The sequence below is a fragment of the Ixodes scapularis genome, unplaced genomic scaffold (assembly GCF_016920785.2).
Source record: "Ixodes scapularis isolate PalLabHiFi unplaced genomic scaffold, ASM1692078v2 PGA_scaffold5__190_contigs__length_132052651, whole genome shotgun sequence".
In the NCBI taxonomy this organism is placed as follows: domain Eukaryota; kingdom Metazoa; phylum Arthropoda; class Arachnida; order Ixodida; family Ixodidae; genus Ixodes; species Ixodes scapularis.
The window spans coordinates 129,214,891-129,230,390 of NW_024609880.1; the positions used below are offsets into that span (position 1 = coordinate 129,214,891).

The following is a 15,500-nucleotide window of genomic DNA, read 5'->3' on the forward strand; positions in this document are numbered from 1 at the left end:
TTATAAACTGTCAGCCCCAATAGGCCTATTGCAAAAATAATAAGAAAAAGTACAAAAAAGTGAAACGTTATTACTTAGGCCTAAAGAAAGTACATAAAAACGATACAGTCTTTTTTTTTTAATCACAAGACAAAACATACGGTAAGATCAAATGTTTACTGACACAAGAAGACTATCGTTTCAATTAGTCGCACACGCAACAAGATAGTTTATACTCTCCATAAATTCACTGAGAGATAAAGATAATACAGCGGAGTCAGGTAGCATATTCCATTCCCTAATGCCCTTAGGAAGAAAGCTGTATTTATAGAAATCATTTCTTACAGATGGATTAAGGACGTACATGCTGTGACGACGTCTTGAGGATTCAGCGGCAATTATATCAAAGTAGTCAGTTCTACTGATATTTATAAATTTGTGAACAATCTGAAAAATCAATTTCAAGCTTTTTCGTACTTTGTTCTCTACGTCACGTCAGGATTGCGCCGGATGTCACGTGATCTCCGCTGGCTGCTCTCCGAGCGCTGGCCATAGTGGGCCGTCTATAACGACGCGAATACAGCAATCAGGCTCAAAATACAAACGTACGATTGTCATTTACGGATATTGTGGGTCATATTTAGCCTATTTCTGAACACGACGGGTATATTTCAAATCTTTTTTAAGTCCTACATTGTGTTTATTAAAGGCTTCACTCAACTGTTACTAAACTTTTTTTTTTTTTTTTTTTTTTTTTTTTTTTTTTTTTTTGTAGAGTGCGTTTTTTCCTTCGCTAGGCCCTGCGCAACGAAGAAGCCGCTACTGCGCCTGCGTGTCGATGGCCTTGACAGTAGAGTTCCGGGCATTGTAGCGGGTTGCGGAGATTGTCGCGTGACGGCGAAAACCATTTACGAAAACTCTCTACAATACTAAGCCGAAGAAACGTAATGCAAAATGTCCCCGGAACAAACACCAGCAGCGTTTCCCTACCAGAGACATTAGGGACTTTGTTTACAGAAACATTCTCGCATGTTGTTTCAGTTGCTGTCAACTCAAAAACGTCGCGCGTCTGTGAGCTTGAGCGGACAACGATTGCTCGCTCGCCCGCGTATACTGCACATGTCGGAACATTAGGGCATGCATAAATATTGAACGACACGCACCACCCGTACCTCCGTCAGAGTCCGAACGTTCAATCATTAGAGGCAAATGCAGCGATGTTTTCTTGCCACCAGATGGCGCATCGTAATGTGTCACTTTGTGTCTGTGCAGTCATTCGAGAGAGACATCGGATCTCGAGAAGCGAAATCTTGCACCGTTGCTTCTTTCTGACTTTACATGTGCAACCTCTGCCATTGTTTTTTTTTTAGCTTTTGAATTGTAAAGAAGGACAGTTTTTGTTTTGGCATCCTGACATGTTGAGGCCCATTACTTCATGCGTTTGCGAGAGCGTGCGTGAGTTCTAGCAGTTGCGCGGGCCGGCGTGTCCTATCCACAATCTATGCAATGTAGTGGTGTTGTTGGCAGTGACAAATCGTAAACAAAAACGCGAAATATAATTTATCACGACCAGTATGTTTTTTTTTTTTTTTACTTCTCCTTGTTAAGGATCCCCGCCACGAAATGCTCGTTACAGACGAGGTAGCAACAACAACACGACAAAGTAACGTGTTTCTGTTTCACGAGAGAAGTTTTAAGTCTATGTAAAGCTAACAAAGAGAGAGACGTTCTTACTAATTCCACATTTTGAGAATTGATTATTCGCCCAAAGTTTACTATCTCCCCGTTGATAACACACCCGAGCTCAATTATGTTGTGTGTGCGCCAAAATTTTACTTAGTACTTGATTATCTGTTCATTAAGGAACAAGTTTAATGCACTGAATTATAGGTGAACTGTATGCTGAGATAAATTACGTCTCAAAGGGGGGGGGGGGGGGGGGGGGGCCTTTCCCCGGGCTACGCGCCCGGTTTTTCGTGATTGGCTGTCTATGTTCCATACGAATGTGAACTTAGAGCAGCTTTTGAGAGTGTACTCTGGCCGAAACGATTTAACGGAACAGCTTGTTAGCCAGGTTTATAATGCTTCCGTGTTATCTCATGGAGGCAAAGAAACGTGTTTGCTTACGTCGCGTCGGTCAAACATGAACCAGCGGAGCTTGTTGACCATTCGCCTGTTGGGAAGTGCCTCCAACAAGACGGGGTTAAAATCACGGACCCAAACAAACAGAGGTCGATAATCGATAAGGAATTGGGGGCAGCATTGTGTGCATCGTTCCCTTGTTTGCAACAAATAGTAGTCAAGCGCGGGATGAAAACAGTCCAGCGGCGCTTGCTTGCCGCTTCGGCAAGTTAGAGAAGCACGTGTTAAACGGGCCAGTGCCCATACACAGCCCAACTTGCAATCTTTACAGCCCAGCACGCGTGAGTTCGTCGCCTTGGAAAACGAGCAAAGCGCGCGCCATACGCGCGGACGCTCGCAATGGCACCATCCGAAAGCCTCTTCTGGGAATCGTCAACTATTTTATGCTACGTTCTCAATGCTAACGTAGCCCACGCAGTGCTCCAACGCTGTCAAAGCTCCTTGCATGAGAGCGAGCAAATGAGACGCAAGAAGAATTGGCACGTCGCAAAGATGCGGGGCTGAAGCGCCGTGGAAGCCACGCCTGCCTCGAAAACGTAACAAAACATATTTGACACCGATTATCCAATGGTAGCTGCCGGAGACAAGTTCGTGGTGCTGTGCAAACAAGTGTGATTTTTTAGTTGTTTTTGTGTCGGCAGAGTTCTACAGGAAAGACACCACAGCTCCGGGATAGATTTAGGCACTTGTGAACACGTGATACGCTCGACTAAGAACCCGAGGTCTGTGAACACGTGCTATAGTTGTTGTTGTAAGGGTTAGACGGGAAAGGAAGAAGTGCCAGCGCGTGATAGAACAAAAGGTGGCCTGCTCAGCTTCAAGACTCTGAGCAACTCAGCGACGGCCAGATAGTTTCGTTTTTCCCGGCGGATAGCAGGTACTCATAGCCTCAACGAGACAATATTGCACAAGCCATCTGTAGTAAGCCCGACGGTTTAATATTAATACACGAGTTCTTCGAGGCTAAGATTTTACGAGTTCTTGCGAGGACGACAAACTACGAGAACTATTCTGGATTGACTTTTCGTGACGCTGGGGAGTAATAAAAGTTGCAATGGAAAGTGTCCCGTATGTCTGTGCGTCGATTTGGTCGAACGCAACTGTTCTATAAGATTAAACACCTGCGATGCCTTTTAAAGAAATTATGAGGCTTTTAAAGATTTGAAACCCTGCATGTATAGTACGTATATACATGACGAAGACATTAACTTCCCTGCGATATTGTGGCGCTTAGCAACACGCCTCGTCATATAATTTTTTTTTCATGAAGCAATCAAATGGCTTTAGAAACGACGCGTTTTTGTGAGGTTCACTCGTGAAAGGCTTACCTCTTCACCAGACGCGGCAGACACTTGTAAAACGTCACTCTGTAAAAACACCTACGGTTTATTCGCGTTAAACGCGTACACAAGGTCACGCAGGGCGGCCGCAAAGTGTTCCGCCACCTCGTCTTGAATATCGAAGTAATAGTTGCTTCGAAACAAGAGCGCGAGCAAGTCTGCGTTGGCCCGAAACATCTTGAGACCCCGGAAGGACACCTTGAGGTCGCTCATATCCTCGGCCTCCGCCGAGACCAAGTCGACCTCGTCGCCACTCCACTCAAACTCCGTGGTCAGCGTCATCGAGTCCACGCTCACGTCCATCTCGGCCGGCTCGCTGCGTCCGTAAAAGCTCACGTTGGCCGCGTAGTGAAGGTCCAGCCGTTTGGCGGCCACGGAAGCGATCACATTGCGCCTGTTCACCACGGTCACGTTGTACCTTTCGCAGCACACAACACCGCGCACGGTTCCGCCGTAGATGTCGACCTGGCCGGTGAAAGCGTTCAGCGTCACTCGAAGCATCCGGTTCTCGAGCTTGACGTCTTGGAGCGCGGCGCTGTCGAGGCTTGAGAGTACGGCCAGAGCCGATTCCCGAGCTTGCTGGCTGCCGCCCCGCTTGGGGGCCCCACTCACCGCGACTGTCACGAGAAGCACGGTCAACACCGTGCTCATGGCACACACCGCCCCCTCCGTCGTCGACGCGGATTGTGACCGCCACCGCTCGCTCAACCGGTTTCGGGAGGGTTTCCAGGCCCCGACGACGGTCTTGGACGCACACACCGCGACGACACGTTAGCGCAAATCACGACGATGGCGGAAGGCGCGCGAACGTGCTTGTTTGTCGCCTCCGTCCGACGACGCGTTCCGGGCAGCGGAGGTAGGTACGACTCGGCGCGCTCAAAGGTCGCCACGCGCGGGCGATCAAAACAGGCGACATGGTCGGTCGTTCTGGGCGCGCGTTTAGCTCCGCGGCGTAGCGATGGAAACTCAGCTGCCTTCTCTCTCGCCAGCTTCCCTTCCCCCGGTTTGAGGGAGCAAAGTGGCGCGACAACTTCGTCTGCGTTGTTCGCTCGACGCCTGCTACCTGATATTTTACGCGCCGTTTTTTTTCTTTTGCGCGAGCGCCGCGAACGACCCAGTCGGCCCAGCCCCTCGCTCTTAGCCGGGAGCCACTAAGATACCACAGAGTACCGCATTCCAGGGCTTCCGCGAGATGGTAGACTGGAAAGCTTCGATTGGCTCGTGATGGTCACGTGATACTAGCGTCCGTAACTTGTTTTCTTTTTTCTTTTTCTTTTTTTTTTAAATTGAACCAAATATTAGTGTTTTTTTCATCCTACGCTGCGGATTTCGTGCTCTGCGCGGTAATCTATACAGCCCCGCCTACATCTCCCTAACACACCTTTTGTCCGGGTTGAACACAACAGAATTCCCTGCACAAAGTACACAAACATGTGCTCCCCCTTCCCTCCCCTTCATTGACACACCTAAATGAACCCCTGGCTCGGCCATGTGTGCGTGTGCTCAATCCGGGTTCAACGTACGATCTACAAAAATCTATATTTATCGGCAAAACACCGTTAACATTAGAAATAATGACGCGCATTGAATGACAACGTAGAAAGCGAAGTTCTACCTGGGTCTAGTTTAGTTCAGCCAAAGGTTCAGTGCAAGTGTTTTATGGAATCCCAGAGGCAACAAGGAGACGCTTCGACAACCAAAAATTCTCACTTCTCTGGAAAGACACCAGCCCCTAGCGACGAGCTTAACGCTTTCTCAAGAGCAGGAGGAAAAGCTTCGCAACAACCTTTCACATTAACGTATCCAGGTCGCGTTTCCGGTTTCTGCGGTGCATACTTTACGCACGCAGTCGGACAAGACTCCTCACATTTTGTTTTCGAACACCGCCTACGGTGTTGCGCGTGCCTTGCACCGCCAATGTGACACATATTGACATACGTGGTATCTTAGCGTTTAGGGTATTCGCAAATTAGTGGTTGTGATGGAGAGAAACTTGGCTTTTCGGCTAAATAAATGGTATGCTTTTATTTGTTTTGTATATTTATATATCGAAAACAAGGCCGGGCGTTGTTGTCTATAAAACGATAACATCTAGACGATTTGCATTACAATTACCAGAAAATTGTATATTTTCATCAGTTCTGTTCATTTGATTCGAGTTTGAGGTAAGTGCGAAGGTAAATGGAAGGAACAAACTTAATACACGATCCTTAACATGTCTTACCAATATGCCCTATTTATACTTGCGCTAAAAGCACCTTTCAAAGGCAGATATCTCAATGCTGAAAACACCTTTTTTCGATTTGTTTAGACGCGTTAACGTCCGCATAATCCACAATACAATACAGTGGAAAGCGTTCGAAGCAACATGAAGCGGTCACCTACTATTGTGCACGTTGACACCGCAGAGATGTTGCTGTACTTGACAAAGCAAATCGAAAGCGCACAGCGCTTTCGTTCGCTTGCCAACTCAGGCACATAACAATAGGGTAATCCCTATGTTCACCTCTGCATTCTGTTTTTGGTAATGATTAAACCCGTTTTTATAATAAAAAATAAAATAAATATATATTTTGTTTCTCCATTTTGATGGTAGAGCTCCGAGTATATTTGGATTAATATAAAAACTATGACGTTCAATTCTCTTTATTTAGATATGTCAGTAATATAGCTTTTAAAGGAATACCTTTTCAGAATCATTTCTTCATATTTGATTATATCTATACAAGTTCCAAACCACGGTCGTTTGTTCAACGAGCTTAATATTTCTGTCTTTAGATGTTAAGAATTTGATAAGTCGGGAACAGCGGCGTCCTGTTGTTTGTCATATATTTCTCAATCTGCGGTTTTTATTCTTTTAATCGAATAAATTTCGTCCCTTAGAAGAGACTGTTCGAAGCTCGTGTGCAAGGTCCGTATTGCAATTTTCCGAGTAAATGGGGGGAAATTTGCCGGCGAACACTCATCCAGGGACTTCAAAACAAGGAAACGACGGCGGCAGCCGGGAAAAAATCTTTGTTGCCAACTAATGTTATACGAAGCGTTAGTCGCTGGGCGCGCTAGGCGTAGGTATACACATATTCCAGTCTGACCGGAACGTTTATCAGACACATTATCCAGGCTTGCTGCAGGAGTAACAAAATGTAAGAGAGATATCTCTATTGCCCTTGCCTCGCAACTGGGGGGTAGCACAGAGATGCGGAACCAACTCAAAAGGCTAACCTTTATGGACGAGGCTTTGCTCGCTCGTAAACACTGATTACGACTTGCCCTTTTGTCTGTTTGTAAACGTTGGACGTAAAAAAAAAAAATATGGTCAGCGTTTTTATTTTTCCGCGAAGCACGAATCATTCACTGCGACCTCGCGGTGTATGACGAGACCGCACAAAAGTTCGAAACTAATCTATCAAGTCACCGATGAGATATTCCACGCGGTGTTTCAGGAACCGCATTATTCTTGACGCTACATTGCGAGGTTTGCTCGCGCACTCACCAACAACTTAAAAAAAAAAAAAGAATCTTGCAGGTTGGAGCGAACTTTAAGCATCTCAGTTTCTATCCGCAGCCAATGAGATCGCAACATTAGGCGATGAGAACTCCAAAGAACCAATCACGGAGCGAGGAGCGTGAACGGGGTAATTAAGCCACGCCCAATGTTTTCACAAGTTAATTTTAAACCCCCATAAAACTTAAGTGATATCCCTGTAGAGAACGTATGGCGTTTTATCCTTTGGAATGGACAAAGTAGAGTTCCTATTCGTTATCAATTTCGAAGGGAGATTTGAGACCCCCTGCGATGAGTGCACCCAAAAAATGAGACACAAGCAGGGTACGTTCGCTAATAATAAGAAAGAAGAAAAACTGGTTTACTGCAATGACCAAGCAAAGCCTCCCCCTGTGCACGTTTGTGTTTTAAGCCAAACTCGTTTTCTTTTTCTCAAATTTTGTCATTTGCGCGATGCGCTCAATGGAACTCAGTAATTGGCTCATCCCATTCTTCGTATAGGTAAGCACACGCGACATCACCGTGCAATTTTATATTGTAAAAGCTCACAAAAAAGACACTCATTTAGTTTCGTTTTTCCTATAAAAACGCAGGCTCTAGCGTTTCAATCCCGACCATGCTTCGTGTATTGGGATTCGCGGAAGCAAGCGACCCAAAACATCTGTTGCTGCGAGGTAATTTTCGTTTACGGCCCGCGTACTGGCGTGCACTCGTGTTTTCGCTAGAGCCAGTAGCGAGGAATGAAAGTGATTGTCCGCGCAAAATGCACCTTTTGTATCTAGGATCTTTAGTCAGCATTCGATATAGCCTCGTAACCAGGTGGTGATAATAAATGACATTTAACTAGCTCCATCCGCGTCTTAAGCCACGAGTTTTAATTCGAGAGATTGCACTTAAAGGGACCATGAAATGACCTTTTTACTTTTGCCCAGATAACTTTTGCATTAAACCGTCAATGTTCACTGAATGCCGAACAGGCATCCGTTTTCGTCTCGGTTTATTTTCTACACAAAAAATTAATGAAATATCGACTTTTTCTATATCTCCAACTGATCGCAGAACGAGCTGCGGCGTAATTTTGGCGGTCGTGACGTACCCTGTTTCCGGAACCGGAAGTTCTCTCGGCAGTAGGAGAATGGGAGCGTCAGCGGCAGTTAGCGGCGGCGAGTTGGCGGTGTGCCGGTAGGTTTTACAGCGCTGATGGCGCTGATGTCACCGATGTATTTTCCGAATCGGCGCCTCTCATCGCCGCGATAGCCATGGACACATCGCAGCTGAGCGAGATTCAATTAGATATGGTGCGTTACAGCGACAGCATGGGACTAGTCCCATACGCCGGTATGCCTGTTGGGAAATGCGGCGGGTGTTCTGGTGAAGACTCCGGAAGTCAACCCAACTGTCGTTGTTGGGAAAAGGCCGCCCGTGTCAGTCGTTTGCAAAGCGACGTAGATGGAAACAAATTGCCGCGGCGTTTTTCGTGGCCTCGGAGATGCAGGAGCCAGCCGACGTTAAAAAAGATACGTTTGAACTACGAGAGTGTCAGCAAGAGCCACGGAAATACCTGTTCACACTCGAAACGGACGCGCGCGTTTGATGGAAGTGCTGTATTTTGCTGTTGGTAAGCGCTTCGGGACCGATCTTTTACGATTGCAACTCGATACTGACGCGACACTCGGCAAAGGAAGGTTGGACCGGCATTGCACGTAGCTCCCACGAACTCTTATAGCTCGACAGTGACGTGCAGTCTGTCAGAATAAAAATGGCATACTAATAACAAAGTGTACATACCGTGTTACGAAGGTAATCCATACGGCGTTTATTTGAGCTCTATTATCATACAAAACAAGAAGATAGAATCTACGAGAGTCCCTTTTCGACGACAGTGTTCGTCAACACTGCCTCGGAAAACAAGGGGAAGCTAAAATTGAGGTCAGCGATCAGTCTATAATACGGGAAGGGTTCACAAGGGTCGCGTAGGCATATTTCATTCAGCACGCCAGCCGGTCGTGGGCAGACGGTCTTGGCCAAGTACCGTCGAAGCAACGCTGCGCTGGAGTCGGAGTGCCTGCTTCGAAGTGCCTGCTAGGCCTACCTGCCGTGCTCGATTGGTCGCGAGTCGGTGGATTCGTGGCCGTTCTGGCTTTTCTCGGGTGTTTGTGGATCCAGCGTTCCTGTTCGTCGAGGTCTGTTTCAAGTACTGTTTTCTTGCTGCTTGAAGTCGGGACGCGCGAGAAGAGCACGTAGAAAAATAAACGTTCGTTGGTCGTCACGACCAAGTAAATGAGCGACGCTGTCGGCCCTACTGTGCAAGCGTAGTATTTGCTTCGTTTACCACACGATAGATGGGGCTTGGCTCTCAGCATTATCAAATTCGGCAATTTTTGTCACATCTCTAATTGTACTACAAAATGTGGATCTGAATATTATTTAACAAAATTTTTGGGAAATATTCGCCGGCTATTTATTGTTTACGATAGCGGTGCTGATGAGGTATACGCTCTTACCCAATAGGCGACGTGGATTTGGCTGACGTGCAGCGATTCCGCGGATGCATCGCTGTGAAAAGGCAGAGAGCTTTCGAAGGAAAGAAGGCGCAAAAGAGTCCAGTTTTCTTTTAAAAGTTCTATAACGAATACTTTTTTTTGGCCCCCTATTTTTGTGTTTTTGTGTTTCTTTTCACACCTTTTACGACGTGCGGTGTATGAAATTCGACTTCAGAACCGTTTCATGGTTCAACTGAAACTACGGAGAGCGTTTACAATGTAATGGTGGACGCCCCCTGGGCAGGTCGGAAGCAAGTGCGCATGCGCTGCTTGGTCACATGGCGAGGAGGAAAGCGGTCGGATAGATGCAGCAGTGTTGGACAAAATACTGAATGAAAGCATTGAATTTACTAAATACCTGCTTCATAAAGTATTTGAAATTTTACTCAAGTTACCTTCACTGTAAAGCATCTTGAATAGAGTACAAATACTTAGAAATGTAATTCAATTACTTTTGAAAATACTTCCGCATTGCGAAATTTGTATCGACGTCAGTGACAAACAAAATTATACAGTTGCGCAAATCTGGTTTACCGGAATGGTTTATTAGCACGCAACGGCACAAGACGGCAAACAAAAGACAAAAAAAAAAAGAAAAAGAACGCTGTAGGATTGTTTTATGCAGTCCAACTATAAGGAGCAGGATATCACTGATACATGTTACGAAACATTTCTGGGACAAAAAACGAAAAAAAAGAGGTCGCTTTAGCTATAGTGACAACGCTGAATATCACGTCCAACGCGCAGCTTAGATGCATCGTTTAACTACAACCTATATTCCCTATAAGGGGAGTTCACTATAAAGGAACTTGGAATACGGAAATGGGTGAATGGATAACAAAGAGAGCCTACATACTAACCAGAGCACTGATAGGACCTTCTTCAAATAGGTTGCGTTCAGAAAGGCACTCAACGTGGGGGTACGCTTTTCTGGCATTTTGGGAGGTCATCCTGCTTATATTTCGTTTCCTGTCCTGGTCTCTGCTGATCAATTTTCGCTTACAGACAGTGTTCGCTGTCTGACAACAGAAAGAGAGTGAAAACAAAAACAAAAAACCTCGACGTTTTGCCGTAACGCGGTCAAATATACAACAAGCCAAAAAGAAGTGTCGTCTTTTTGTGTCCGCTTCTCATTTTGTTCGATTTGTTACTTTTTTGACACTGAAGTCTGCATTGCTGTCGCGGGTCGTTTCCCCTTCTGCTTTGCGCCTCAATGTGGCGATATTTACTCCCTTAAAACCACTCCTTTTGTTTGAGGAGAAACTGCGGGAAACAAAAGGCGCCTTTGGGAAGGCGAGGGGAAAATTTTCATTGTACGAATTTTGGGGTGAAATATGAGTCCCAATCGGCACAGAAGCGATCTTTTCACGAGCTCAATCTAAGTAACTTCAGCTTATCGGAGCTAGCAACAGGATTTGGTTGTTCGTAACAATGTTCAGGATTGCTCGTGCCATGCACACGCCACTTCATACCGAAAAACTCGGACAATGACGGAATGTCAAAAATGTATTTGAGATAATGAGTACAAGATACTCAGGCATATAATTAAAATACAGTATCAAATACTCTCGATCAAAAGTATTTGGAAGATACCGAGATGCTTGAAAAAGTAATTTAAATACAGTATCTTGAGTAGAGTATTTGAGATAGGCACAAGTATGAGGCGAAGACACTCGCGGAAGACCAACGCTTTCTTCATCTCCTCGCAGCTCACATTGCAAACCAACAGCTCTTAGGTAAGAAAGCCTAAGCGCTGAATTTTCCCGATCCCCTATAGAAGGACCCCGTAGGCCACAGATTGGACACAACTTTGGCGTCAACGTTTGGCTATACTTTGTCTCGTCCTACGATGGACTAAAGGTCAAGGCTACGGACCGCCAGATCCGATCACGAGCCACTTAGAAATTGAGCGTAGTTTCGCTTCGATACACGTATCGGTGCCCGTGACTCAGATCAGTGATGGAGATTGGCGGACAGAGGTTCAAATCGCATAGCGCTGAGTGACTCATGAATTTTACGTTGCAAAGAAAGGCACGACGTAGTGGATTTTGCAGTGTCTAAGCTATTGAAATGACGCAGCTCTTTTGGGTTAGGAGCATTATACGTCCACCCCTAATGAACGCTAAGTATATCATAGTTTAGTGCAGAACGTGATTCGACCTGGCAGCCCGTGGCTTTGGCCTTTAGTCCATCATAGGATGAGACAAAGTATAGAGGTCGTGTTCTCACTGCTTGGACGCGATTTGAAGCCGAACGCTGATGCCGTGGCCAATGCTTGGCATACGGTGGCCTTCTTCAGTGAGGCAGGAAAGCCTTTGGGCTTTCTTCTCTAGGAGGTGTTGCGCCAACGCGGCTTATAAACCACATGGCTCCGATCGAGCAGTTGGGAACACTGTGAAATCTAGGCACAAATTTAAAGAAAAGAAAGGATAACGCTAGGTAGCGCAAGCTGCCGCCCGTTACAAAGGGGATAGACATTACTGTCCATCCATCCATCCATCCGTATCCACTGCATTCGGTGGGAGTTAATACCACGAGGGCGCCACAGTATTTGGTGCCCCAGTAGACTTCCGGTAGTGTAGCCGTGTTCTTCAGCAACAGACAACGATCGGGAAAGAAGATTTTCCTTCGGAGTAGTACCTGTGATACCTTTGTAAGAACCTGCGCGCTTTGTAGAACGTAGAACAAACAACAAAAAGATGTGAGACAAAAAAAAAGAAAAAAGAGGAAAACCGGAAGCGCTCAAGGGTCCGCCGATAGCGGGCGGCACCGACCTTGTTTGCCAACAAACATCGGTGAATTGCTTTGGTTATGCAAGCGTATCAGCCAACAAAATATTCAAAGCGTGCCCACTAGAATTTTGACATGATCACAGTAAGATCGAGCGAAGAAATCGATTGGACACGAGGTGTGCGTCAACGTTCGGCTGGTCCTCGTATCCAATGAACGCGTCCAAGCTGACGCTCGGCACTGGGCGCGTGTCTAATTGCTGAGCTGGAGCCACCTGGCTGTCATGACGTTCGATATGGAAGAGGAGGATGGTCGCAGGCCTCGAGTATTCTGGGTGGTGCTGCATCAGTTTGGAAAGATAGATACTTGTCCTTTTACTTTTCTCTTAACCTTTTACATCGCGAGCCTAGACAACAAAGTACGACATAGCGCGAAGGGCGAGGCTCGGCAAGGCGTTTTAATTGTCTGCTTTTCAGGTACGCGTAAATGACGAGATATCGTGTCGGCTCATGGGTTTCCGTTTTGCTTTTTAATCAATCAACCTGTCGAAAAGCCAACTCGAGCGAGATTGCTCCTTTTTTTATTTTTATTTTTGTTCGGAACATGCAAATTTTGCGTGGATTTTTTTTCTTCTTTAGCGTAGATTACCAAACGTTTATGTTTATACGTTTCGACTTGAATTCTTTACGCCGACGCAAACATGATATCCAAAGCAGACATAATTAAAACATATATTCGACATATTTAATTGCGTGGATCATACTCTGCATGGGGTGTTCATAAATGCAGTAATCCCAACTTTTTCGCAGGGTCTTCACTAAAAACAAAAACAGAAAAAAACACGCTTGAGTGTGAGTAGTGAATATCTTCATCGGAAGAGTATAGTACCAATGTAGCCGGTGTTAGTGGAAAAGTCTCGGTGTGCATTAAGTGACTCGTGCAAAGTCCTTTATACATTTTATTTGCACGCCCTTCCCTCGAATAAGACTTTAGAAATCATCTATAGACCTGCAGCTCTCAAGTTTAAAGCAGCAGCCCTGGCGAGCAGAATCGGATATTTTGAGGCCGCGTTTTCGTTGTGCGTCGCGTTGCATTGTGCGCCCCGTGCACAGACGCTGAGAGACACTGAGAGACGCTCGTATGCGTCAGTGGATCGTGCATGACGTGAGATTAAGACGCCGCTTCACGTCAGCATTACAGGGTCGCATTCATTTCATTTCATTTATTGTTCCCTTAAAGCGCCCGTAGGGCTTTACATAAGGGGGGGCTTTGGCAGCAAACAAAAACAAACAAAGAAAGGAAAAAACAGGATTAAAGGTTGCTAAATATCGAGAAAAGTAGCAAGTGCAGCTCTGAATCCAGATGAGTCTTGAATTGTAACAATATGTTCTGGCAGAGAGTTCCATTCTGAAAGTGATAATTGCAGTGGAGAGAATTTAAAAAGGTTGGTCCTTGGTGTTACCAGATGAACTTTCTGAGAATGGTCTGTACGAGGAGAAATGTGATGAGCCGCTGGACAGTACAATTCTCTCTTTAAAGGGGCCAGATAATACAAAGCGTGCAATGAAACTAGTCTGGTCAGTTTCCTTCTTTCCGCGAGCAGTGGAAGGCCGAGTTCTTTTTTTAGCGTAGTAATGCTAGTGTGTGTATAGTTTTTAAGAATGAACCGAGTTGCCCTGCTTTGGATCGACTCTAATTTCTGAATTAGGTAAGCCTGGTGGGGGTTCCATGTTGTAGATGCATACTCGAGCTGCGGGCGAACAAGGGCAGTGTAAGCTACGAGTTTTGTCTCCCGGTTAGCCATATGTAGTGTTCGTCTCAAAAAACCGAGGCTTTGGTTTGCCTTTACAACGATCTGATTAATATGAGCTTCCCATGATAAGTTTGACGTGAAATGAACCCCGAGATATTTGTACGTGTGGACATGTTCAATGGGTGTATTAAAAAGAGAGTAGCTAAACACTGTGGCACTTCGCTTAGTGTTGAAGTTTAAGAATTTTGTTTTTAGGATGTTGATTTGCATTTGCCATTTTTTACACCATGTTTCTAGGGTAATCAGGTCATTTTGAAGTTGAATGCAATCACTAATGCAAGATATTTTCCTGTACACCACACAATCATCAGCGTACAAACGGATGGTTGAAAGAATACTATCGGGTAAATGAATCACGTACAAAAGAAAGAGCAATGGACCCAGCACGGTCCCCTGCGGCGCTCCCGATTTTACTTTCTGATGGGATGAAGATTTGTAATCATAACAAACACTTTGCGAGCGATTAAAAAGAAAATTCGATATCCAGTCTATCACGAATGGCTCCACTTGGAAAGCACGTAATTTTAGAACTAGTCGATGATGCGGCACCTTATCGAATGCTTTTTGGAAGTCAATAAAAATTGCATGCGTCTCAGTTTTAAAATGCAGGTTACTGTGTATATCAGTTACAAATTCAAAAAGTTGGGATTCGCAAGAGTGAGACCGACGGAAGCCGTGCTGGTTTACAAAAAGTAGGCTGTTGGCTGACAGGTGATCCATGATATTTGAAAATAAAACATGTTCCATTAATTTACTCGGAACACTCGTCAAAGAGATGGGTCGATAGTTCGTGAATTCATTCTTTTGACCATTTTTAAAGACCGGGGTGACTTTTGCCCTTTTCCAATCAGCAGGTATTTGGCCACTAGTTAGGGATTGCTCAAAGATAGAACAGAGGATTGCCTCTGTTCTATCTCGCCGACGTTAGCGGAGGCGCCTCTTTTGTAGTCATGTCCCCTGGACGCCACAGCGCCCCTGGCCGAGAGAAACAGGCCTATACGCGACCTAAATACGAAAGACGCAGTTAGTATGATACGAACAACCTCCCGTCGTGTTCTTTCTTTATATTTTTCTTCCAACCGCCCCACTCTTCCCGAGGCTTGTAGACCTACAGACATCTTTGCTATGGCTCCAATGTCGTCCTGCTACCTAAATATAGGCCGGCACGTTTTGGATTGTAGAAAACATGCGTCAGACTCAAGCCAATCACTGGGACCCACCAACCACATCCAGTGAATGATTATATTCTAAGATGTCCTGAACGCGTACTTTTCCGCAAAGCACTTGGGAGCAGAGTGCCGAACCGGAACCGAACCGAACCGAACCGAACCGAAAACCGGAACCGAACCATTATGTTTAGTTGAACCGGAATCGAAGCGAGCCGAAATCGTTGCCGCCATCTTAAAAGTGATCCGGAAAAAAAAAACAAAAAAAAAACAGTAACCAGT

At 45.5% G+C, this 15,500-nt stretch overlaps 2 protein-coding genes across 2 annotated transcripts in view; both read right to left on the bottom strand.

The window, feature by feature from the left end:
• Positions 1-15,500, bottom strand: part of LOC8030997 (diuretic hormone receptor) — a 275,430-nt gene that overhangs the window by 95,197 nt on the left and 164,733 nt on the right. The gene's annotated exons all lie outside the window — the stretch shown is intronic.
• Positions 3,501-4,218, bottom strand: LOC115328763. Its single transcript, XM_029990163.4, has one exon. It carries the CDS (start codon positions 4,110-4,112, stop codon positions 3,501-3,503), a length of 612 nt encoding a protein of 203 aa, XP_029846023.3. The 5' UTR covers positions 4,113-4,218.

What these genes read in the sequence shown, in the direction of transcription:
- LOC115328763 (XM_029990163.4), bottom strand. Translation starts at nt 4,112, where the DNA reads ATGAGCACGGTGTTGACCGTGCTTCTCGTGACAGTCGCGGTGAGTGGG.